At 43.2% G+C, this 24,704-nt stretch overlaps 1 protein-coding gene across 1 annotated transcript in view; it reads right to left on the reverse strand.

Moving 5' to 3' along the window:
* Positions 1-24,704, reverse strand: part of LOC144509533 (adhesion G protein-coupled receptor B2-like) — a 962,811-nt gene that overhangs the window by 107,169 nt on the left and 830,938 nt on the right. Inside the window, exon 21 of the mRNA XM_078238437.1 lies at positions 4,355-4,424. Within this exon, the coding sequence (XP_078094563.1) occupies positions 4,355-4,424 (70 nt within the window). The remainder of the gene's footprint in view (positions 1-4,354; positions 4,425-24,704) is intronic.

Genomic DNA, 24,704 nt, shown 5'->3' on the forward strand with positions numbered 1-24,704 from the left:
GATACTTCCATGTGCCAGGCATGCTTTGGATTGATTGCAGCTCAGAGGCAATGGAATTCCCCTGATTAAGTGGCTGATAACACCAGTCCAAAGTGCAAGGATAGGATCTGAGTGCCATGGATATGAAAGCCATGCAACAACCATGTCCATTTGTCTGCTCATGTGATTGAGATGCTGCACAGATCAGGTGCAGTGCCCTGATAAGCACCAGAGTCTCGGTCATGGTAGCAGTCTGGTCGGTGCTGCACAAACTAGTCCATCAAGAGGGGAAACCCTCCAGAGGTGGAATTAAGGGAGACAGCCCGGACCTCTGACGAGGAGTCAGATAGAGTATTGCATCAGGCAGATGTCCAAGCCAGTCTCAGCGAGAGTCTGATGGAAAATGGCACAAGGAAAGCTCTGATCATCAGAACATTCCAAAGGATGAGTCTCTCTGACTTAATGAGCTACCTGACCAGCAACACCTTATCTGTGTAGCTCCACAACATGAACAACAGTGCTGCATATGGGCAATGTTCCTCAAACAAACAATGCCAATTGCAAGAATGCACTTAATCACAGAATCAAACCAGAGCAACATTTGAATCTTTATCCATACATGCACACACAATTAAGGAATGAATGCAGCCAGATAAGATTTCGAAAATGCAATCATTGATGTACCATGAAAATGCGCAAATCCCAAAAATAAGGAAGAAATTCATGTGTAAACAAATGTGACTAATATGGGGTTTTCTTGAATATGTCCCAGGTGCTACGGTGTGATTTAATTTATTGTCATGTGTATTAGCATACAATGAAAAGTCTTGTTTCTTGTGCACTATACAGACAAAGCATACCATTCATAGAGAAGGAAACAAGAGAGTGCAGAATGTAATGTTACAGTCATAGTTAGGGTGTAGAGAAAGATCAACTTAATGCAAGGTAAGTCCATTCAAAAGTCTGAGAGCAGCAGGGAAGAAGCTGTTCTTGAGTCGGTTGGCACGTGACCTCAGACTTTTGTATCTTTCCCGACGGAAGAAGGTAGAAGAGAGAATGTCCGGGGTGCGTGGGGTCCTTAATTATTCTGGCTACTTTGCCGAGGCAGCGGGAAGTGTAGACAGAGTCAATGGATGGGAGGCTGGTTTGTGTGATGGAGTGGGCTACATTCACGACCTTTTGTAGTTTCTTGCGGTCTTGGGCAGAGCAGGATCCATACCAAGCTTTGATACAACCAGAAAGAATGCTTTCTGTGGTGCATCTGTAAAAGTTGTTGAGAGTGGTGGCTGACATGCCAAATTTCCTTAGTCTTCTGAGAAAGTAGAGACGTTGGTGGGCTTTCTTAACTAGTGTTGGCATAGGGGAATCAGGACAGGTTATTGGTGATCTGGATATCTAAAAACTTGAAGCTCTCGACCCTTTCTACTTCGTCCCCATTGATGTAGACAGGGGCATGTTCTCCTTTACACTTCCTGAAGTCGATGACAATCTCCTTCGTTTTGTTCCGACATTGAGGGAGAGATTATTGTTGCCGCACCAGTTGACCAGATTCTCTATCTCATTTCTGTGCTCAGTCTCATGGTATTCTCCCTTGCTGCTAGCTGCATTGGAGACAGGCTATTGACCCTTATGCCTCCCTGTTTGCAATGACTTTGGTGGCCATCCTCTGGTCACTTCAAGCTGAGGGCTCTAGCGTGCTGGGAGCCCCATGCACAGTTGCTGGACACTTGTCACTGTGGCACTTGAAGGAATGTGTGCTAATGGCAGAGGGCAGTAGAGAGGTTGTCATCATCAGAAGAGTACTGAGAGATGTCCCCTGATGACATCAGTTGCTGTTCATCCACTATCATGAGGTTCAATTGGCCTTCCCTGCTTTCCTGAGAGTGACCAGGAACAGCACGTGACTCCAGATTCCTCGTCTCTCTCTCTCATCATGGCTCTGGGCCCCAAAGCTGAGAGACAAGGCAATGGAGTGCAGTTCAGGACACAATATCACTATCACATCAGCGATTTGCTGAGTTTGGCTCTCCATGGCAGTTGCCAATTTGTCAATAGAGGAAGCCATACATTCTGGAGAGGGGGTGATTGCAGCGCTCATGATTGCATGGCCTGGATGTAATCCTCCAAAGTCCATGTCAGAGTGCACAACCTTTTTCTGCCACATCTCCACAAACCTCACATCGTATGTCCAGCATCCAGAAGCTCACCATCAGTATCTAGGTTGGTTCCAGCAGCTCCCCCCAGTGCCAGATGCCTGTCCCATCTCAGTCTCCAGCAGCTGTATTTGCGACTGTGATGTGCTTTCACCAGCATGCGCCCATATACCCACCGAGGTGCATGTATCTGTGCTAGTGCTGGGTGCGGAGCAAGGATGTGACACTGCACCCCCTGAGGCATCCTCTTCTTCCTCAGTGGTTAACATCAGTTCCTTGGGGCAGATGCATGTAGTTGCCAATGTTGCATCTGTGTAGGAAACAAAAGAAAGGAGTGTTAGGGACATCTTCAACCTTCAAGGTGAGTGCTCTGAGACAAGTTGCCTCATTGCAAGAACTGAAACCTCTGGGAGATATGACCCAGTGTTTGAATCTTACTTCATTCAACATAGGGTACACATCCCTCCCTGATGCAAATAAGCCTTCAAGTCACAAATCATCAATGTTTCATTCTGAAGAAGAGTCATACAGACCTGAAATGTTAACACTATTTTCTCTGGACAGATACTACCAGACCTCCTTAGTTTTTGCAGCATTTTCTGTTTTGGTTTCAAATTCCAGCACCTGCAGTATTTTGCTTTTATTTTAATGCGTCATTCTTGACAGCTTCCCCAGCCTCATGTACCCTCCCTTCCCTAGCCCTCCTAATAAATGTTTAGTGGAATTATAAAAATGCTGCCTTGAAATCTCATCATTCCAGGGCCACCCTCCTATTTTGCCTTGACCAATGGCCGAGCTCCACACATTGGCAGCCATCTGCAGCACTCCACTTTAATAAGAGTCAACATGGCTAGTCTTGGCACACCGCCTCTGGCCCTCTTTTATCTCCTTGTCCTGCAGTCGAAGAGGGAAATTGTAATAACAATGATGCTATGTGACAATCCTGTCTCACATGTAAGGTCACTATGTATTCTGTCAGTAGAAAACTTTTCTTAATGCTCTTTGCCAATTAATAGATGTTGCATTCTACCTCCCACACCCCCTTCAGAAACCCTGTTACCATGATGAGTGGCATGTGTACATGATGCCTTAAACACTTGGGAAAAACACAAAACAATCTCAAAATGGACCCAGAACATAACCTTCTGTATATGCACATTTCAAGAATGGTGACAAATTCACCCTTGCAGATCTCAGAAGATCACTGAGCCTTTTGCAGAATGGAAGTCAGGTTCAATGAACGACCTCAAGGCTGCACACCTCTACTGAGTCCAGGCTACTTTGGTTGAGAGATCTCTTCCCGTCAGTTGGCATGAGGGCCTCCCACCTATCATTGATAGCCTGGAGGAGGGTTCACAGGGAATCAATGCCAAACCTTGGGCCATCCTTGATCGTTTTCCCTTCCCAGCTCCTGGCTCTATTCTCTCAATCATCTTTGGAGAGACATAGAGACTTAACAATTTGTTGTTCATTATCTCCCTAAACACTCATTGTTCATCAGGGTAATTAGCTGCATTTCAGTGCTGAATCCTGAATACTTCCCAACTGGAAAAACGATCATATATATTTAAAAATTAACACTTACCTACGGAAATGATTGAAATTAATTCAAAATCTCCACCACAAAATTCTAATGTGCTGAACAATTTTTCCTGGTGCAGCTGCCACATTTCTATGTCGGGGGCCTTTTAAATGAGTGGCTGTGACCACCTTTTGGATACAGCTTGCACCCTTTGTTCCTGGATGTCCCGCCTTCGGTGGCTAATTAGGTGTGCTTCCCATCATTGTCCGATGCTGCTGGCTTGTTCTCCACCATGCAGCTGTTAACTGGTTGCTACAAGTATTATACAGCATTCTGTAAAGGAGTCAGCAATTTATTGACTTCTGGAATGGACTCCCACCCATCACCTAAATGTAAAATTCAGCCCCCAGTGTTAGACTGAAAATATCTTGTACATTACTCATTGCATTACAAACCTTGTTATTCTTATCATTATATTAAAACTATCAGATTTTATGATTGTAACTGGTGAATGTGAACTGGCTGAGCACAGCAGTCAACAGCTCAGAAGAACGTAGCATTATGATATGTACATACCTAACTTGGATGAGAAGAAAAGACCGCAACTATATGTTGGAATAAATAATTTAGCATCAAGTCTTGGATAGTGCAGTTGTAACACAGCAATATTTGGAGGGAGTGCTTTTCTACATATACTCACTAATTTGCTGTTCCATATCCTTTGGCTTTTGTAAATCCTACAGAAATGGCTACAATCAGTGCAGGTAAACCTGAGGAATAATAACACAAACATTTATGAAAGCTAGTTCTTGTACTACACATTAATGCATTCTGTATGAATTCACACCCTGTTAGCTCAATAACTGTTGCACAATTCCACAGCCCCACACCGAGAAAAAAACGATGCAAATCATTCTGACAAAATGGATTTTAATTCTCTCTCGTGAAAAAAACCAATGGAATCTCTATGATTGATCTGCAATATCCTCGACCAGAAATTTTCTATACTCTCGTACTATTATATAAACTAACATAAAGAAACTGGATTTTCTTAGCTGTGTTTCTCTCTCCACAGATACTGTCACACCTGCTGACTTTTTCCAGCATTTTCTGTTTTATATGAAATATAAAAGACCTCATTTTGCAGATATTTTATATCATCTGATTCTATAGTAATTCCTCTCCAATCTCACTGACCCAATGTAATATACCCAACCCTTGAGTGTGTAATTGAATTGATGTGCGAGTCATGCCCAAATCATATTAGGTGGTGAAGACACACCAAGATGGAATGATATCTAATAGCTAAGGCTGACAACATCAGATGTTTTAATGCATGGTGCAATTAATATTAGAATGGATTACATTGGTCAAAGTATCCCGGCATGCTTTGTTTTAACATTTTAGCTCAATAATTGCTGCGCAAATGTGTGAGCAAAGCCAGTTTGGAAACTAGATGAAGGATGATAATCATCCAGAACCCTAACCCTAACCCTGTCAATATAAAGGGCTGTTTCTGAGAAACCACATTAAGAGATGGTATCAAGCAGTCAAAATTAAACAAAGTTTGTAGATCAGGGATGAAGGTTGAAAGATTAGAAATGGGTTAACATCTGAATACATGGCCTCAGCATCCTTGCACCTAAGCTGTTGTGCATGTTCACTACTCAAGCTAGCTGAACAGTTTAAGAATGGAACATTTTTCTTTCAAAAAGTTAGAAAGTTCTCAGGGCAGTCAGGAAACAGGCAGCTGGGCAGATGACCTGGAGTCTGGCGCTGGGAACTAGGCTGTGTGGATTTCGTGAAAGGGTGTGCAGCATTCAGAGGTTAAACAAACATCACACAGGCAATCAAGTAAGCCAAAAATGATTCTCCAGGCCTGGGAACCAGTGTGCATTATTTGTATGATATTCTTGATCTAATTGTGCTAGCACAGAATATTCACGATGTGTTGAAATAAAGAAAACTCTGATCTTAGCAAGAATCATCTTAGAGTCGCTTCAACTTGCCATGAGGTCTACAAGAGAGAGCAAGATCACGTAATGTTGCATCACTTCACTGTGTGGTATACTGGGTGGAATTTTATGACCTCGCTCGGGCAAGATCATAAAATTCCACCGGAGGCCAACGGAGATTTCTGTTCTGTGAGCCTCGCCCGCCGCCGATTCCAGGTGGGCGAGGCGGTAAAATTCCAGCCATTGTGTCTCATCAGCATAATTAAAATTAACCCCTAATATGACATCTTTCCCCAAGTCCATAATTCTCCCTATTATATTATACTTCTCCCCAAGTGTCTGACTTCAATTTATTTTGTTATAGGGACAACCATTGTGGTGGTTTCACTCCTCTATATGAATGGATCTCTGCTCCTTTGGAGCAGATTGGGGATTAAAAGCTAAAGTTTAAAATTTATTTATTAGTGTCACAAGTAGGCTAACATTAACACTGCAATGAAGTTACTGTGAAAATCCCCTAGTTGCCACATTCCGGCGCCTGTTCGGGTACGCTGAGGGAAAATTTAGCATGACCAATGACTTAACCAGCACGTCTTTCAGACTGTGGGAGGAAACCGGAACACCTGGAGGAAACCCATGCAGACACAGAGAGAATGTGCAAATGCCACACAGACAGTGACCAAAGCTGGGAATCGAACCCAGGACCCTGGCGCTATGAGGCAGCAGTGCTAACCACTGTGCTGTAGGATTGGGGTCCCGCAGGTGATTCTTCAGATTCTGTTGAGCAGAAAGAGAACTAATAGATAAATCACGTTCACAGTCTGGTAGTCATTTGCATCAGTAGCTGAATGCAGCAACTCTGGTCTGTCTAATTTAGTAGAGAACTGTTTTGACTAGTGCACATCTGTTCCATCTCAGCATACATGGAAACATGCATAGAAAATAGAAGCGGGTGTAGACTATTCGGCCCTTCGAGCATTCATTATAATCATGGCTGATCAAATTCCATATCCTGATCCCGCTTTCCCCCCCATATCCCTTGATTCTTTTAGCCCCAAGAGATATATTTAATTCCTTCTTGAAATCACACAAAGTTTTGGAGTTCAACTATTCGTTCCTTGAATGCTTGCCATATCCTGTCCACTGGTTTTCCTTTCAGGAATGTTTCCCAGTCCATCATAGCCAACACATCCATAGTTACCTTTACTGAGATGCAGGCCCCTGGTCTCAGAGTCAACTTTGTCACTATCCATCTTGATAAAGAATTCTATCATATTATGGTCACTCATTTCCAAGATTCACAACAAGATTGCCAACTAATTCTTTCTCATTGCACAATACCCAGTCCAAGATGGCCTGCTCCCTTGTAGGTTCCTCAATGTATTGGTCCAGAAAACCAGCCCGTATACACTCCAAAAATTCCTCCTCTATTTTACTGTGACTATTTGATTCATCCAATCTATATGCAGTTTAAAGTCACCCATAATTTATCACATGCATCTCTGATTTCCTGTTTAACGCTTTTCCCAACATTACCACAACAATTTGATGGTCTGTATACCACCCCCCCCCCCCACAAATGCTTTTTGCCCCTTGGAGTTTCTTAACTTGACCCATACAGATTCCACATTGTCTGTGCTAATATCTTTCCTCAATATTGTGTCAGTAACCGGAGTGTGGCGACTTCCTGCAACTCCACCATCTTTTCCTTTCTGTCTGTTCTTCCTAAACACTGATTGGCTCTCAGTTTTAGTTCCCATCCTTGGTCAGTATACTTTCTAATTCTACCTTTTACTCTCGTTCTATGCTTCTCAGCATTCCAACTCTTTTAAACTCTCTCATTAAGCTGATCTTTCTCTACACCCTATGACTGTAACAGTACATTCTGCACTCTCTCCTTTTCTATGTACAGTATACTTTGTCTATATAGTGCGCAAGGAACAATACTTTCACTGTATACTAACACATGTGACAATAATAAATCAAATCTTTAATCAACAATGCAACTCCACCATCTTTTCCTTTCTGTCTGTTCTTCCTAAACACTGATTGGCTCTCAGTTTTAGTTCCCATCCTTGGTCACCTTAGAGCCATATCTCCGTAATCCCAACTATATCTAACTTTGTACATCTACCTGCACAACTAATTCATCCATTTTATTTTGAATGCTTTGAGCGTTCAGATACAAAACCTTAAGGCTAGTCATTTTAACGCTCTTCTTCCCATTCCTACTATTTTTTACTGTGCCTTATCTGATTCTGGACCTTGATTTCTCTGCCTATCTCTTTTCTTATTTTCCTTGTCTTTCTCTCTTGATCTTGATTCCACCTGCTCCTTACATAGATTCCATCCCCCTGCTATATTAGTTTAAACCCTCCCCAACCACTCTCAAAAGCACCATACCATTATCCATTGAGATGAGTTAGGACCTTGGATGTGGTGTTTGATCAATCATTCATTGTGAGCTTGGTCTCGGATCCAAACCGCCTCTCCTGGTTGGAAGGCTGGCAGGTCGTGTCATATCTGGCTGGAAGATACTTATCCTCTTTCTCCCTCATCTTGTCCAAAGATGTGTGGGTTAGGCACATGACTGGCTGTGCTAAATTTCCCCTTAGTGTTAGGAGGACTTGTACGGTAAATACGTGGGGTTACAGGAATAGGGCCTGGGTGGGATTGTTGTTGGTGCAGGCTCGATGAGCCGAAAGGCCTCCTTCTGCACTGTAGGGATTCTATAATACTAAGTTATCAGCTTTTAAAAATTCTTACATGGGATGCGGGTGATGCTGGGCCAGGATTTACTGTCCATCCCTAACTGAATGGCTTGCTAGGTAATTTCAAAATGCATTTAAGAGTCAATATCGTCTGGAATCCCATGTAGACCAGACCAGGTAAGGACAGCAAATTTCCTTCCCTAAAGGACATTGGTGAACCAGATGAGTTTTTTAAATAACAATCATCATCGCTGGACTTTTAATTCCAGATTTTTAATTGAAGCTGGGTCCTCAGAACATTTAGGTCTCTGCACTACTAGTCCAGTGATGAGACTACTGCGTCACTGATACACTCAGCATGCATGTGTGTGGGAGAGAGGGGAGTCACATTCACAGTCTTCTTCTCATGAGGAATTCAAATGATGTTAAGCCCCAGCCAAAATCCTACCCACTTACCTACTCTTTGGCTTGTTAAAGACCTTTAAACCTGGCTAGACCTTTAAACTTGCCTGACAGGATCAAAAAAAGGTAAAAGTAAGACATTGATTCTGATTGCCACTCCATGAAGGTTCAAGCCTGATACCAATGATTCTTTTGTCTCCTGATGATGAATAGCATAAGTAATACAGTTTGATATAATTTCTTCCAAAGACTGAGACCCACAGCCATTAAAGAGAATAATTTTCCCTGGCTCGACAATTTGTGACGCCCAAATGTCCTTGGTGTAATTGTTGCAGTATATTAGGTCTCAGAACTCTTGGCGCAACCACTCTCTCATCATAGGTGGCTAAATCATCAACTACACTGAAGTGTCCTCTCTGTTCAAAAGTGCTGTCTGGGAAGGGTTTCTGGCATGTATGCTGGCCATTCTTTGATGCAATACTCTCAGACCTGAGTGCATTCTTCATCAGCTTTTGGTGCATCTTTGACTTAATTCAGTCACTGAGTTGTAGGCAGAGTTGTGGTTGTTGTTGATATAAAAGTTTCTACATCTTCAACAAGGGCTGCGTCACCTTGTTCAGGCCTTGTTACTCGGATTTAGGACAATGCATCTGCAATGGCCCACCATTTTCCCAGACCATTCTCTGGCTGGGATTTTCCAGCCCTCCCGCTGGTGGGATCTTTTGGTCCCGTTGACGGCAACCCAGCAGCATGGCCAGCAGGCAACAGAAATGGCCATCGACTCCAAGCAGGAACAGAAGATCTCACCAGCAGCCAATGGCGAGTTACTTCCACCTCTGGGGTGAGGGAAAGAGAGGAGAGCGGAAAATCCCAGCCTCTGCCTTTGCATCAAACATCATCATCTTCAGTCTGAAACATTGTGCTCATTGGGATATTTTTGCCAACTAGGGTTTGTGGTCTGTCTCTATGTTGAATTGAAAACATGAAGGTAATCTGCAAACTTTTCACAAGCACTTGTAGCAGTCAATGCTTCTTTCTCTATCACTACATATCTCTGTTTGGTCACTTGTCAATTGACGGGATGCATAGTAAGCTGGTCTATGCTTTCCACCAGTGTGTAACTGAAAGATCCCAGTCCTTTTGAAGTTTGCAACAATGGGTCATAGTGAGCTAAAATGTCAGGTGATACCAGCATCTCTTTGATTTTCTAATAACAGCTGTATGGTGGTCTCCTCCCCCTGTTATCTTGTAACAGCTGACATAGTGGCTTATTGATAACAACTAGGTTAGGCAAGGACTTTCCAACTTGGTTCGCCATACCCATGAATCTCTGGAGCTCAGTCACATTGCGAGGAGCTGGAAACACCTTATTGCTCGTCTTCTGTGGATGAACTCCAGATGCATCTATAATATGCCCAAGGAACTTGACAGTTGGCCGTGAGAATTCACATTTGTTGTTAATGTAATTCCTACTTCCTGTAGTCAACACAGGAATGTTCTGTCTGAGTGGATCAGGATATCATCCATGAGACTAATGACTCCATCCAGTCTTTCTAGGATGTTTGACATTATCCTCTGGAAGATTTCTGGCCTGATGTAATGCCGAAGGGTAATCCGTTGAAACAAAAGTTCTCAAAAGGTGGAATGAAAATTGTGAGCAACTTAGACACTTTAGTGAAGCATAGTTGCCAAAAACCATTATTTGCATCTAGCTTCATGAAGATTGAAGTCTTTCCCAATTTTGCGGAGCTCTTATCCAGACGGCAGAGGACGAAATTCACATTCAACTGCTTTGTTTAGCTGGGTAAGGTCTATGCAAATTCTGCTAGATTCATTGGGCTCTGGCACTGATGCTATCCTCAGTGGGAGCCAACCAGCTTGTTTGCTCTATCACAGCTGAAATAGTCTCTTGCTTCAAAAGAGAATAAAATACCTTTCTTATCTTTGCAAGGGTGGATGAGGAACTTGAGTGTAAACAGGCATACTGACATCGTTTCTGGACGTAGATTGATGTGGTATGCGGTCTTCAGCTTTCCTAGTCCTGTGAACAGCTATGGAAATTCAGCTCTGAATTTTTTAGGCTGATCTTGACTTTTCTTTTTCTCTGCTCTGCAAATCAGATGTAAGTTGGCAAGTTTTCCTGTGTAAGAGGAAATGACTCTGGTACAGGATCACATTTGAGGTCTCAGTGACTTTTTTCTCTTTATATTGGAAGGTTGCATTCAGTTGTCTTACAACCTTGAGTTCTATACCTCTTGGCTTTTTGTATTACATCTGAAGAAAACTTTTCTTTAACTATGGTTCAGCATCAAGAACCACCGAAACTGCTACACCTGTGTCCAACTTAAAATGTGTCTTATTTCCCTTGACTAAGATATCAGCGCTGCAACAGCTTCCGCTTGGTTCCTGGATCTCTCTAAGGAAAGGTATCTCAATATCGTTGATATCTTTGACTTCATGGATCTTGCTATTTTTGAAGGCTTTTCTTCTTGCTCCAGCATTTAGCTAGAAAGTGACTCTCTTTTCTGCAATTGGCCCTTTTGGCAGACCATTTTCACATCTATGTTATTTACAACCACAGATTATAGATAGCTGAGGCATTTGATGAATGCTCTTCCTCTCTCAATTTCTTTTCAGCTACTGCTCCACTTTTAAATTTAACATAATTTACTGAGTCAGTAATTTTGGGGATATGCTTCTCCTTGATATCCAGAATCACCCATCAATTTTGCTTCCTGCCCTCAGTAGAATTGCCTTGGTTAAGGTTAAGTCATCTATCAACTGCAAGTGGTCAGGCAATACTCCATCAACAATCTGTCCTTGATTAGTTCATCTTTTAAGCTGCCATATTCACAGTTCTTTGCAAGCCTATGTAGATGTTGATAAATATATCAATACTTTTCCCTTGTTGTTGGATACGATTGTTAGATTTAGCCCACTCAACTATACTATTCTTTCACAGATTGAAGTAGGCATCAAATGTTTTTATTACTTTATCATATGTAGCTTTTTCATAGAATCCCTACAATGCAGAAGGAGGCCATTCAGCCCATCGAGCCTGCACCAACCACAGTCCCACCCAGGCCCTATCCCCATAACCTGAGCTAGTCCCTCTGAAACTAAGGGGCAATTTAACATGGCCAATTCACCTAACCCGCACATCATTGGACTTCATTGATCCCTGGTCTGACAAGGATATTATCTGCACAAACACTTGTATAATAACATACAGACCAGCTCACTGTTCTCCTTCGCAGTGAGGCCCGATGTCATGTGATATCTGGCTAATTTGCAACGGCAATTCAATCATGCTTTTGCTTGATGCTTTCCAGTAATAGCAGAACATTTTCTACAATTGTTCTTACACCTACTGGCACAATATAATATTCTTCGTGCTCACAAAGAATATTCAGAAACAGGTGAGGAAAACTGTATGAGAAAAATTTGAGTGGCTTCATCTTACTATAGAATCTTTACAGTGCAGAAGGAGGTCTACAAGAGTGAGCAAGATCATGTGATGTTGCATCACTTCCTGTGATGAAGTATACTTTTTTAATCAGCATATCACATAGTTACAATTAATCCCTTATTCTGTATCTCTCCCAGTTCTCCGATTCTCCCAGTTATACTGCAATTTGCATGTCATTTAATATAATGCAGTTGTATAAAATCTAATATTGCCAGAAGTTAGTATAAATAATGTTTATTTGGGCTAGAATTTGAGAGGACTAACAATCATTTGTTGCAAATTAGAAAAATCTACTAACACTCGGGCGGACCCCTTTGTGGTCTCCAGTAAAATATTTTAAAATAACAAGTGAATTCGAACAATTATAGAAAATACAATACTAATCTCAAGAGCTACTTTCTTTTGTAACAATATAGGGTTTGCGACCCATGTCACAACATCACTAAACACAGTATTATCAAAGGCTCAACAGTAAGAATGGATGATAATTTTGCGTGTATTTGGGCAGCAGTGATTAATGATGGAAAAAACTGAGGTGAAGGGCATGTTTCCATTTCTTTTATTTTTAACAGTTGAAGGCTCAGTACAGTCATGTCACTACACAATACTATTCTTCGTGATCTGCTTGTGCTCTTCAGTGTCTAAGATCACTTACATAGCAATTTTCAATACCAATTAATTTCCACATATGAGAGTAAATATTTTGCAAAACTAGCATAGATCAGAAGATTGTGGACTATGTTTTTTTCAATAATTATGCAGCAGGTTGTCACGAACTGGTACTCTGTGTTACATTTATATTGCAGCGATTAACGTGTAAAATTAGAGCATATGGGATTGGGCGTAGTGAATTGAGATGGATAGAAAACTGGTTGGCAAAACAAATGGCAGGCAGTGAGTAGTGGGGGACCACAGGAACCCAGCAATTCACCATATATATTAATCATTTAGTTGAGGAAACTAAATGTAATATCTCCAAATTTGCCGATTGCACAAAGCTGGGTTGGAGGGTGAGCTGTGAGAAGGATGCAGAGATCCTTCAGTGTGATTTGGATAAGTTGAGTGAGTGGGCAAATGCATGGCAAATGTAGGATAATTTGGATAAAAGTGAAATTATCCACTTTGGTAGCAAAAACAGGCAGATTATTATCTGAAGGGTCATAAATTAGGAGAGGTGAATGCGCAACGATACCTGGGTGTCCTCGTACACCAGTCACTGAAGGTAAGCATACAGGGCCTTGGTGAAGCCACACCTGGAATATGGTGTGCAGTTTTGGTCTCCTTATCTGAGGAGGGATGTTCTTGCTCCAGAGGGAGTGCAGAGAAGATTTACTAGACTGATTCCTGGGATGGCAGGACTGATATGAATCGGTTAGGATTGTAATAACTGGAGTTCAGAAGCATTAAGGGGAGTCTCATAGAAACCTATAAAATTCTAACAGGACTAGACAAGGTAGATGCAAGAAGGATATTCCCGATGGTGTGGGTGTCCAGTACCAGGGGGTCACAGTCTAAGATAATAGGCAGATCATTTAAGAGAGAGATGAGGTGAAGTATCTTCACCCAGAGAGTGGTCAGCCTGTGGAATTCACTACCATGGAAAGTAGTTAAGGCCAAAACATTGTATGTTTTCAAGAAGCAGTTAGATATAGCACTTGGGTGAATGGGATCAGGCAATTAAATTGGATGATCAGCCATGATCATAATGAATGGTGGAGCAGGCTTAAAGGCCGAATGGCCTCTACCTGCTCATATTTTCTAAGTTTCTATGTGACTGGTTTTAGCTGTGATACCTATCATACTAAAGCTCAGAGAAGGTAGGCGGCAGTGTGAACACTGCCTAAGCTTAAAATGAACCGTCTCAGCTCCAGTTCCACAGGCCAAAGAGGGTGGCACTAGCACGCAGTAGGACCCCGAAAGCAGGCCGGAACCCTCCAGGTCTTGGCCCTCTAGAGGTCATCACAGATAACACGGATGTAGCAGAAGGGTAAGAAAGGTGAAGAAGGTCTAGTTGGACAGCGTGAACACACATGTTAAGCATTTATGAATTGCTTCCACCTCTGTAAATAAACTTATTTATTGCACCTTTCTATTGCTCCTTGCTCTGATGACATGTCTTCCTCTAGTGCTGACCAGACAACTTTGAGGATCTTTGAGGATCCGGTTTCCTCCCACACTTCAAAGATGTCAAGTGGATTGGTCATGCTAAATTGCCCCTTAGTGTCAGAGGGACTAGCTAGGGTAAATGTATAAGGTTATGGGGATAGGGCCTGGGTGGGATTGTGGTTGGTGCAGACTCGATGGGCCGAATGGCCTCCTTCTGCACTGTAGGGATTCTATGAACTATGCACTATCCCCATTGCAAATTGTCATCATCCTCCTGCAATGGGACAATAGGAAAACGCTCTCTCCTCATGGCGTGAGCCTTATCAAAGAACAAAGGAGGTGTGAGAAGCAAGTTTTTTTACAGCACAGGAACCAGCCCTTTGCCCCATCATGACTGCGCCAACACATGACACCTTTCTAAACTAAAGACATTTTGTGTCAATGTGGTCCATATTTCTCTCTTCACCACCTATTCATTTATCTGTCAAGATGCCTCTTAAATATTGCTATTGTACCTGCTTCTACTAAGTCCTCTGGCAGTGCATTCCAGGCATCTCCTTTAAACTTTCCCCCCTTTGCCTTAAACTTATATCCCTTAGTAATTGACGTCTCTACCCTGGGAAAAAGACTCTGACTGGGCATTCTATCTATGCCTTTCATAATTTTGTAAACAGGTCGCCCTTTAGCCTCCAACGTTCAAGAGAAAACAAACCAAATTTGTCCAATCTCGCCTCATATCTAATACCGTCCAAATAGGCAACATCCTGGTGAAGCTTTTCTGTATCCTCTCCAAAGTCTCCACATCCTGTTGGTGGTGTGGTGGCCAGAACTGTACGCGGTATTCCAAATGTGGTCTAACTAAAACTCTATGCAGCTGCAACATGACTTGCCAACTTTTATATTCTATGTCCTGACTGATGAAGGCAAACATGCCATATGCCTTCTTGACCACCTTATCCACTTGTGTTGCCACTTTCAGGAAACTGTGGATCTGTATGCTTAGATTCCTCTGTATATGAATGCTTTTAAGGGTTTTGCCATTCACTGTATTCTTCCCTCCTGCATTACACCTTCCAAAATGCATCACCGCACATTTGCCCAGATTAATTTCCATCCGCCATTTCTTCGTCCAAGTCTCCAGCCTATCTATATCCTGCTGTATCTTCTGGCAATCCTCCTCACTATCTGCAGCTTCCCCAATCATTGTGTCGTATGCAAACTTACTAATCAGGCCACTTACATTCTTCTCCAAATCATTTATATATATTACAAACTACAGGGGTCCCAACACTGACCCTGCAGAACACCACTGGTCACAGGTCACCAGTCAGAAAAACACCCTTCCAATGCTGCTCTGTCTTCTATGGCTAAGCCAGTTCTGTATCCATCTTACCAGCTCATTGCAGATCCCACGTGACTTCACCTTCCGCATTAGGCTGCCATCTTGTAAAAGGCCTTGCTAAAGTCAATGTAGACAACATCCACCACCCTGCCCTCACTTTGTCACTTCCCTGAAAAACTCAGTTAAGTTTGTGAGACACGACCACCCCTGTACAAAGCCATCCTGCCTATTGGTAATAAGTCTATATTTTTCCAAATGTGAGTAAATCCTGTCCCTAAGAAATCAGTGAGGGTGTATGCTGTCAGCAGTCAGATAGGAGAGGAATGTTCATAGAAGGGGTGCAAGGATGATGGGATGTCCTCAGTGGTTCGTCTCATCACTCTCCATGAATCACATGGCAATGAGGGAGTACCAAAGTCATCTACCCTGTCTGGCCATTGTCACTGCCCCAAGGCCAATATTCTCTCCCTCCAGGACCTTCTCTTCCTCATCCATCTCAATTCCTCCTCATTCTAGGAAATGTGTCGCTTCTCCATATCTTCCTCAGGCAGTTCCTCCCCCCAATGAAGCACCAGCTTGTGAAGGATGCAACAGATGACCACAATACATGACACCTTCTGTGAACTGTACTGCAGGCCAGTATAGGGACCAGAATCGCATCTTCAAAATGCCAATGATCTGCTCCAACAAAGTGTGAGTAGCAGCATGAGCCTCACTGTATCTACTCGCCGCTGCACTCTGCGGCCTCTGCAAAGGTGACATCGGCAACATCCTCAATGGGTATTGCCTGTCCCTGAGGAGCCCAACCCATAGCTGCTATGGACCCTCAAACACGCCAGGGATCTGAGAGCAGTTCAGAGTATATGAATCGTGTACCCTCCAGGGACCCCAAGACACACCTGGAGGATTCGCTTTGTGTGGCTGCAGACCAGCTGAATAGTCAAGGAGTGGAAGCCCTTGTGGTTCATGAACTGCATTCCTTCATGCCACAGGAATTGGAGAACATGAGAGTGCAGATGATGGTACCCTGCACCTGTGAAACACCAAATATCCGCATGAATCCTCTGGCTCTAGCCTGATCCAGCTTGAAATAGACAAAGCGTTTTGCCCTAACAAAGAGTGCATCTATCACCTCTGGATACATTGACACATGGAGGTTTACGGGATCCTGCAAAGGTCACCCATGAAGCCATGGAAGGATCCAGGTGTGAAAAAGCTGAGGTGGTTGAATTTCAACACCACAGACAGTGGATGTCCTCCAAGTCCCCATACTGCCAAATCCTGCAGAAGGATGTATAAGTGAGCCATCAGTTTCCTCGCCAGGCGAAGTCTTTGGTGACACTGGTTCTCGCTCCTTTGCATGAAGGCCAGGTGCTGTAAGTAGTCCATGGATCAAGAAAGGTGGTCTGAGCGATCATTCTCGGGGCTATCTCCTGTGCCTACAGAGAAGCCCTGCTACACCTTCTTCCTCAGGGTTCTCCTTGTGCCTGTGGAAAGTCAAGTGCCTTTGCTGACGTCTTCTCTCTCTCTGAACCAGAACAATGATAGTCTGTTCCACAGACTCCATTTCTCCCTCGTTCAAATCAGTAAAAAATAAAAGAGACACTTCACTAGTAGCTTATGTCTCCTAGGGTGTACTGTTTGCCCAAACACCTTCAGGAGCTGTGTCTAGATGACCAGTAATTCATATGCTGGCTCCCACACTGAAATTCCCACCCCACCTTGATCAAGTGGCCATAGCTTTGGTTGTGCTGCTGCATCCGGGGCTCTCATCTCAATATCCTAAGCTTGTCTCTAAGGCCTTGTGTACAACCCAATCAAAAGGGGGCACCTGTCAGAACACACACAGCACACATCTTATGGGTTGGAGCAGTCTCCTCAGCCAGTGTGCCCTTGCTAACTGTCAAAGGGGATGTATGTACTTACCCAGTTAGAAAATGGTGCAGGGAGACCTTGGTAGTCACTGAATTTGGAAGTTAGTGCACCAAGTGTTAAGTGCAGAGTGGCATTCAGTGACATTCACACAGCAGTGGTGATTTAGTGGGCATGTTAACTGAGTTAAAAGGAAGTTACTGCATATGCTGGAATCTGAAATGTAATGAGAAAATGCTGGAAAATTGTAGCATGTCTGACAGCATCTGTGAAGAGAGAACAGAACAGACGTTCAGTTTGGATGACTCTTCATCAGAGCTGAAGACAACTGGAAATAGGATGAGAGTTGTGGGGGAAGGAGTGTATGTTGAAGCTGTGGGGGGCTTGATAGAGGGCTAGTGATCGTTGGAGGCAAATGAGAGATGGACAAAAGGACAAAGAAAATGGTGATGATCACGGCCAAGAAGTATTTTGATAGTGGCACATTAAGAGATCAGAATGTATTAATGGCAGAATAAAGCTAAGCAGTGTGACAAAGGACAACCTGAACCAGGCAACAGATGGCCCTAGTCGGTGGCGTGGTGGGAGGGGAGACAGTGCTGAAGGAAAAAAGATGGAAAGCGAGTTAAGAAAAAAAGGGGGAATGGAAAAATAAATTTATGGAAGTAATGAAAAAATTGATGAAAACGAGGCGAAGGTGGAGGAGAGAGTTCACAGTCTGAAGTGCGGGCAGGGGAACTCAATGTTAGTTCAGAAAGCTGTAAAGTGATGAGGTGCAGTTCCTCCAGTTTGTGTTCGGCTTCACTGGAACATTGCAACAGGCCAAGGGTGGACATATGGATACAAGAGCAGGATGGTGTGTTGAAATGGCAAGTGACAGGAAGGTATAGGTCTTGCCTGCGGATGGACTGAATGTGTTCTGCAAAGTGGTCACCGAGTCTGTGTTTAGTCTCTCCAATGTAGAGTAGATTGCATTGGGAGCAGCAAGTGCAATAATGATAATTCCTGTAGGGAGGCCCGATAATGAGATGTTGATGTATTGAAATAAGAGACCCAACTTGCATGATGGGAAACATGGCCTGCCACTGACAGGGGGAGGGGACGATCATAACATTCTTGCCAATGTAAAATGCAATTTGGGCTTCTCGTGTGCTTTTCCTCTCCTGTTTCCAAACCTACCCAAAAAAACTGGAGTGGAAAATCCTGGCCATAGTGTCCAACATTAGATGTGATTCTGTCATTGGATAACATTTGCTACATAATCTTCAGTGTGCTAAGAATTGTGTTGACAACCAATTTAAAAGTTAGAACATAGAACAGTACAGCACAGAACAGGCCCTTCGGCCCACGATGTTGTGCCGAGCTTTATCTGAAACCAAGATCAAGCTGTCCCACTCCCTATCATCCTGGTGTGCTCCATGTGCCTATCCAATAACCGCTTAAATGTTCCTAAAGTGTCTGACTCCACTATCACTGCAGGCAGTCCATTCCACACCCCAACCACTCTCTGCGTAAAGAACCTACCTCTGATATCCTTCCTGTTAGTTTAAACTTTAAAGTTTAAACTTTATTTATTATTGTCACAAGTAGGCTTACATTAAAACTACAATGAAGTTACTGTGAGAATCCCCTAGTCGTCACACATCGGCACCTGTTCGGATACGCTGAGGGGGAATTTAACATAGCCAATGCACCTAACCAGCATGTCTTTTGGATTGTGGGAGGAAACTGGAGCACCTGGAGGAAACCCATGCAGACACGGGGAGAATGTGCAGACTCCACGCAGACAGTTGGGAATCGAACCTGGGTCCCTGGCGCTGCGAGGCAGCAGTCAGGCTTGCAGTATGGCATGCGTATGTACTGGAAGCTACATATATTGATGCAGAAGATCTTATCCTTTGCACACAGATAGAACATGTTTACACATTGCATCTATTTCAGCTGAACAAAGTAAATGATGGCCATTATCTGATTTATTCCTCAGGGCAATTCCTTGATCAATCGGTCAAACTGCCCAGTTTAAATTTCAAAAGAAAGTTGGCAGTTATTTGTCAGCCACCATCTGCTGGTGTGTTTTTCATCATAGCACCTCTACCAATCAGAGTCCACCTGCAAACCAATCAGCATTCTCTTCTCACACTATAAATTGTTGTTTTCCCATTATATTTTGTATATTGTATTATCAAATAACAACTGTCTCTTACATCAAGCATTTAATGGTTAATCAAGCAACTAGTTTCCTGATGTCATACTTGTTTTTTTTCTCTTAGTTTGTTCAATCTCAGGATCCTGCTTTCTGAGCCCTCTCTCTGAACTCTGTGCTACTTGTTGGACTCTCTTTCTCTTTTTGAATTTCACGCTGCTTTATGGGTTGTCTCGCTCTCTCTCCGAATTGCTTCATGGGCTCTTGCTCTTGAACATCTGCACCGCTTTATAGGCTCTGTACTCTCTCCAACTACTCTGTGTTCATGGGCTCTCCCTCTCCAACTCTACATTGCTTTATTGGCTCTCTCTCCGAATTCCATGCTGCTTTATGGACTCTCTCTCAAAACTCCACATTACTTTATGGACTCTCTCCGAGCTCCACGCTGCTTTATGGACTCTCTCTCTCCGAACGCCATGCCTCTTTTTGGGCTCTCTCTCTCAGAACTCCATGCCGCTTTATGGATTCTCTCTCTCCAAACTCCATCCTGCCTAATGGTCTCTCTCTCTCCAAATTCCATGCTGCTTTTAGGGCTCACTCTCTCTGAACTCCACACTATATGTGCTGTCTCTCCCATCCAACTGTGTGCTGTTTTATGGGCTTTCTACTCTCTTCAACTAAGCTCCATTTCATGGGCTCTGTCACAAAATACACAAACTGAATTGTAGCTGTTCTCGGATCTACACTGTGGGCAAGAATTTCTAATTCGATTGTGCAATTCACCTCAAATTAATGTGCAATAGATTGTGGAATGTGAATTTTAAATGCACATTGCATTCAGCACAACTTGTGCTCTGTTGTGCAAGCTTAAATCTTTGCACACTAGAAGCTGCCCCCACCCATAAAATTGACGATGCCCCAAGGTTGACTTAATCACCATTATGAGTTTCTGCGAAGTGTTGTTTGTGGGTCTTCGTGGAGACTGCAGATATTATGCTTATTCTTTTGGGCACAGGGATGATAAAAAGGGGACATTTTAAAAGCTTTTGAATGTAAATATACATTTTAAGAAAATGACTACTGCACCCACAGTATGACTAGCAAACAGTTTTGAAGATGCTTTAGAAATTAGGTTTACAAATATAAAACTGTTACTTACAGGTGGTGGATTGACATTGGATAATTAATCCTTTTTTTTATATAAACTGATTTTCAGTTGGATTAATCAGTCTATGCAAAGTTCCATTTTTATATATAAGAAAGAATGCACTTGAAAGTAATTTGTTTAAAAAAGCTATGTTTAAAATGCTGCCCAATTTGTGCTGGTTGATGGCACATTTTACCAGCTGCCCACGCCCATTGGTCAGCGTGGTGAGCCAGGAAGTTGAGGGGCTAAAAATCCGATTTGCACCTTCTCTGTTTTACCAGTGAGAACGGCTTCTCGCCCAGAAAGGACACAAAGCTCATTACCATTTGATTTGATTTGATTTATTATTGTCACATGTATTTGTATACAGTGAAAAGTATTGTTCCTTGCGTGCTATACAGACAAAGCATACAGTTCATACAGAAGGAAAGGAGAGAGTGCAGAATGTAGTGTTACAGTCATAGCTAGGGTATAGAGAAAAATCAACTTAATATAAGGTAGGTCCATTCAAAAGTCTGATGGCAACAGGGAAGAAGAAACTGTTCTTGAGTTAGTTGATATGTATCCTCAGACTTTTGTATCTTTTTCCCGAAGGAAGAAGGTGGAAGAGAATATGTCTGGGGTGTGGTGGGTTCTTGATTATGCTGGCTGCTTTTATGATGTAGCAGGAAGCGTAGACAGAGTCAATGAATGGAAGGTTGGTTTGCGTGATGGACTGGGCTTCATTCATGACCCTTTGTAGTTTCTTGCGGTCTTGGACAGAGCAGGAGCTATACCAAGCTGTGTTACAACCAGAAAGAATGCTTTCTATGGTGCATCTGTAAAAATTGGAGAGAGTCGTAGCTTACATGCCAAATTTCCTTAGTCTTCTGAGAAAGTAGAGGCGTTGGTTGGTTTCTTAATTATAGTGGCAGCATGGGGGGACCAGGACAGGTTGTTGGTGATCTGGACACCTAAAAACATGAAGCTTTTGACCATTTCTATTTCATCCCCATTGATGTAAACGGGGGCATCTTCTCCACCGCTTCTTGAAGTCGATGACTATCTCCTTCGTTTTGTTGACATTGAGGGAGAGATTATTGTCGTCGCACCAGTTCACCAGATTCTCTATCTCATTCCTGTACTCTGTCTCGTCATTGTTTGAGAGCTGACTCACTATGGTGGTGTCATCAGCAAACTTGAAAGTCGAGTTGGAGGGGAATTTGTCCACACAGTCATAGGTGTATAAGGAGTATAGTAGGGGGCTGAGGGCACAGCCTTGTGGGGCACTCGTGTTGAGGATAATCGTGGAGGTGTTGTTGTTGCCCATCCTTACTGACTGTGGTCTGTGAGTCAGGATCCAGAGGCAGAGGGAGGAGTCAAGCCCCAGGCCATGGAGTTTGGAGATGAGTTTCATAGGAATAATGGTGATGAAGGCTGAGCTGTAGTCAATAAATAGGAGTCTGACGTAGGTGTCTTTGTTATCTAAGTGTCCCAAGGTTGAGTGTAGGGTAGTACTGTAAGATTATCTGGATCTCCATGTAATTATCGAGTCTATCACAGCTGCTTCTGGAGGCTTCCCACCTTGCCAGCGATTCGTCAAGACAGATGAGAATCACTATTGCTCTTCAGTTGCAGAGGCCGGGTGCCATGACCATGTCGGGGGGAAATCGGAGGACATTGAAGCCCTTGGGTAGTTGGGGCATGGCCAGATAGTGCCCATCAGGCACTGGGGCGATGGGGTGGAAGGAGGTCTCCCGGTTCACTGGCAGATCGGGGTGCCCTGCGGAATGGCGCCTGAATGCTCTGAAGCTAAATTCACCGATGTGTGTAAGTTCCGCACCCCATCCCTCCTTTATTGGCAGAAAGCTCCCAGCTGTCAAAAACATTGACAGAGTGTTGGAAGGCTGCAGTGTCAATATCGCCGAAAAAACCGGCACAGCAGGCTCCCGTTTTCTCGCCATCATGACACTGAGTTTTTGGGGGAAAATTCCACCAATAAGGTCAGTAATATGCAAATGAGTTTGTGGAAATACGGGAAGAAGGTTGGGGAATCATCTCAAAGCAGGCGCCTGGAGTGCTGATTAAGCCAAAGTGGAAATTCCACTCCATGTGAACAAGATTTGACCTTGAGACAGAGACAATATATATTGGCAACCATTGAGGCATCAAATCCACAAGTAGCTGCAGTTAAGAGTGCCAAAACTACTTACAATTTTCCTTCACTGCAGCCAATGGTCCCCTCAACGAATGTTCCAAATTGCTACCTGCCAAATTCTACTGCCCAGGTTTGACTGGTGGGTGCAGACTTGTGGAGGCAATATAAGCCAAGATGAAAATGAATTTGGGAGGTCATATCTATGTCATTTTAAAAATCATATGCTTCTAGGGTATGTGCATTGCTGGGGAGGCCAGCATTTATTGCCCATAACTAATTGCCTTTGAGAAGGTTGTGGTGAGTCACCTTCTCGAATTGTGGCAGTCTCTGTGGCGTAAGTACATCCAGTTTGCTGTTAGGGAGGCAGCTCCAGGATTTTGACCCAGTAACAATGTAGCAATGAAAATATATTTCCAAATCAGTGGAATTTGCAAGTAGTGGTGTTCTCTTGCAGCTGCTGTCCTTGTCCTCGTAGATAGTGGTGATTGCAGATATAGAAGGTTCAGTTGGTAAGGAAGTTGTGCCAATGTTAAAGGAAGTGAATGTTTTAAGGTACTGAATAGGATGCTAATCAAATGGGCTGCTTTGCCAGAGCTCCTGCAGTTGTTGGAGCTGTGCTCATCCAGACAAGTGGAGCATATTCCATGACACTCCTGATTTTTACCTTGTAGATGATGGAAAAGCTTTAGAGAGTCAAGACGTAAATTACTTCCTCAGAATGCCCAGACTGTGTCCAACTCTTAAAGCCACAGTATTTAACTTCAGTTAAGTTTCTGGTCAATGGTGACCCCAGGAAGTTATTGGTTGGAGATTCAATGGTGGTAATTCCATAAAATTTCAAGAGAAAGATTGGAGAATAGATGAGAGGCGACCTTACTGAGACATATAGGATTCTCAGGGGGCTTGACAGGATAGATGCTGAGAGATTGTTTCTCCTTGTGAGAGTGAAGGACCAGAGGACCTCAGAGTAAGGAGTTGCCTATTTAAGCCAGAGAAGAGGGGGAATTTCCTCTCTAAGAGCATAATCATTCTCTGAATTTCTTTACTGCAGTAGGCTGTAGATGCTATGTTGTTAGGTATGATGATGGACAGCTTTTTAACAAGTAAGGGAATTGATAGTTATGGGGATAAGGCAGGAAATTGGAGTTGAGCATTATCTTATCAGAGAGTCACGATCTGATTGAAAGGTGGAACAGACTTGATGGGTTGAATGGCTTACTTCTGCTCCTGTGTCTTATACTCCCACATTGCCCCCATATCCCTTGGCATGTTTAGAGTCTAGAAATCTATCTACTCCCATTTTAAATATACTTAGTGATTTGGCCCTTCCACAGCCTTTTGTGGTAGAGAATTCTACAGGTTTACTACCTACCTGTTGATCATGGGCTCTGTCTATTGCATGCTACGTCTGTTGTTTAGTTTGTCACCTCATTTTCAGGTATGTCTTGTGCTGCCCCTGTCACACGCTCCTGCACTGTACATTGTAGCGGGATAGTGATGAAGTGAGGAATATGCTGGGCCGTAAGGTGATGTAGATTGTGGTGGAGTACGATTCTGCCACTGCAGATGGCCCAGAGCGCTTCATGCACACCTGGTTCTAAGCTTCTACGACAGTTGTGAATATATCCAACTAAGCACAATTATAATGCCAGACAACTTGATGGAGGGTGTCCTCAGTGTGAAGATGGGACTTTGCCTCTACAAGTATTGTGTGGCAGTCACTCCTATTAAGTGTCATGGACAGATGTATTTTTGACAGATAGGTT

This window comes from Mustelus asterias, chromosome 21 (assembly GCF_964213995.1).
Source record: "Mustelus asterias chromosome 21, sMusAst1.hap1.1, whole genome shotgun sequence".
In the NCBI taxonomy this organism is placed as follows: Eukaryota; Metazoa; Chordata; class Chondrichthyes; order Carcharhiniformes; family Triakidae; genus Mustelus; species Mustelus asterias.